At 33.8% G+C, this 921-nt stretch overlaps 1 protein-coding gene across 1 annotated transcript; it reads right to left on the bottom strand.

Annotated features, from left to right (window-relative positions):
* Positions 1–496: 496 nt before the first annotated feature.
* LOTGIDRAFT_59597 (hypothetical protein) lies at positions 497–820 on the bottom strand (the record flags this gene model as incomplete). The annotated part of the gene is made up of 1 exon (XM_009047907.1): positions 497–820. A coding segment is annotated over one exon (324 nt), but the record flags the coding sequence as incomplete, so codon positions are not given.
* Positions 821–921: the final 101 nt, after the last annotated feature.

Consider the following 921-nt stretch of genomic DNA (forward strand, 5'->3'; position numbering starts at 1 on the left):
AATGATGTTTTGTCAGGATTAAAGGTAACAAGCCATTTTGAAGACCAATTCTGGATTAATTTTAGGTCATGATTTGCAATTTGTTCAACCTCTAAAAAACTTTTTGATGATGTTATTAGACCCGTGTCATCCGCAAATAGCCTCGTTGAAGTTTTAGACCTTCATGAATATCGTTTATATAAATAATGAAAAATAAAGGACCCAAAACTGACCCTTGGGGAACCCCTGCATTGGGAAATAAGATTTTAGATTTGTGATTTTCCAATAGAACTTGCTGGTGCCGACCGGATATATAAGTAGAAATGAGATTTAACAAGTTGCTGCCGATTCCATATTGCCGAAGTTTATGTATTAAACCTTTGTGAGAAACTCTTGTCAAAAGCTTTCGAGATGTCAAAAAAGATTGTGGCTGTGAAATCCTTTTTGTCTTATCATAAATTTCAATCAATTGGTGAACTGTGGACAATCCTGGTAAAAAGCCTGCCTGATGTTTATAAATTAAATTATTTTCAGTGAAGTAAGATAACAAGTGTTTATGAACTAATTTTTCGAAAATTTTTGAAATATTATTCAATAATGAAATGGGCCGGTAATTGGACCTTATATGCCTCCGACCCTTCTTGAACAGGGGAATCACATGCGCCAATTTCCAACTATCTGGGAATACACCTTTTAGTAAAATGAAATTAAAAAGATGTGACAATGGGATACATATGGTGTCAATGGTGGATTTCAAGATAATATTGTTAACTGGACCCGAGCCATTGGCTTTGGATGTTTTCAGCTTCTTAATAACCGTTTTAATTTGATTAGGTGAAACCTGTAAACTTGGACAAGATTGTTCCGTGCGTGAATTAAAATTTGGTAGACTTTCATGTCAATAATTGTTGAAATAGAAGTGAAAATTCATTTAGTATCTAT

Source organism: Lottia gigantea (assembly GCF_000327385.1).
Source record: "Lottia gigantea unplaced genomic scaffold LOTGIsca_1187, whole genome shotgun sequence".
Taxonomy (NCBI): domain Eukaryota; kingdom Metazoa; phylum Mollusca; class Gastropoda; family Lottiidae; genus Lottia; species Lottia gigantea.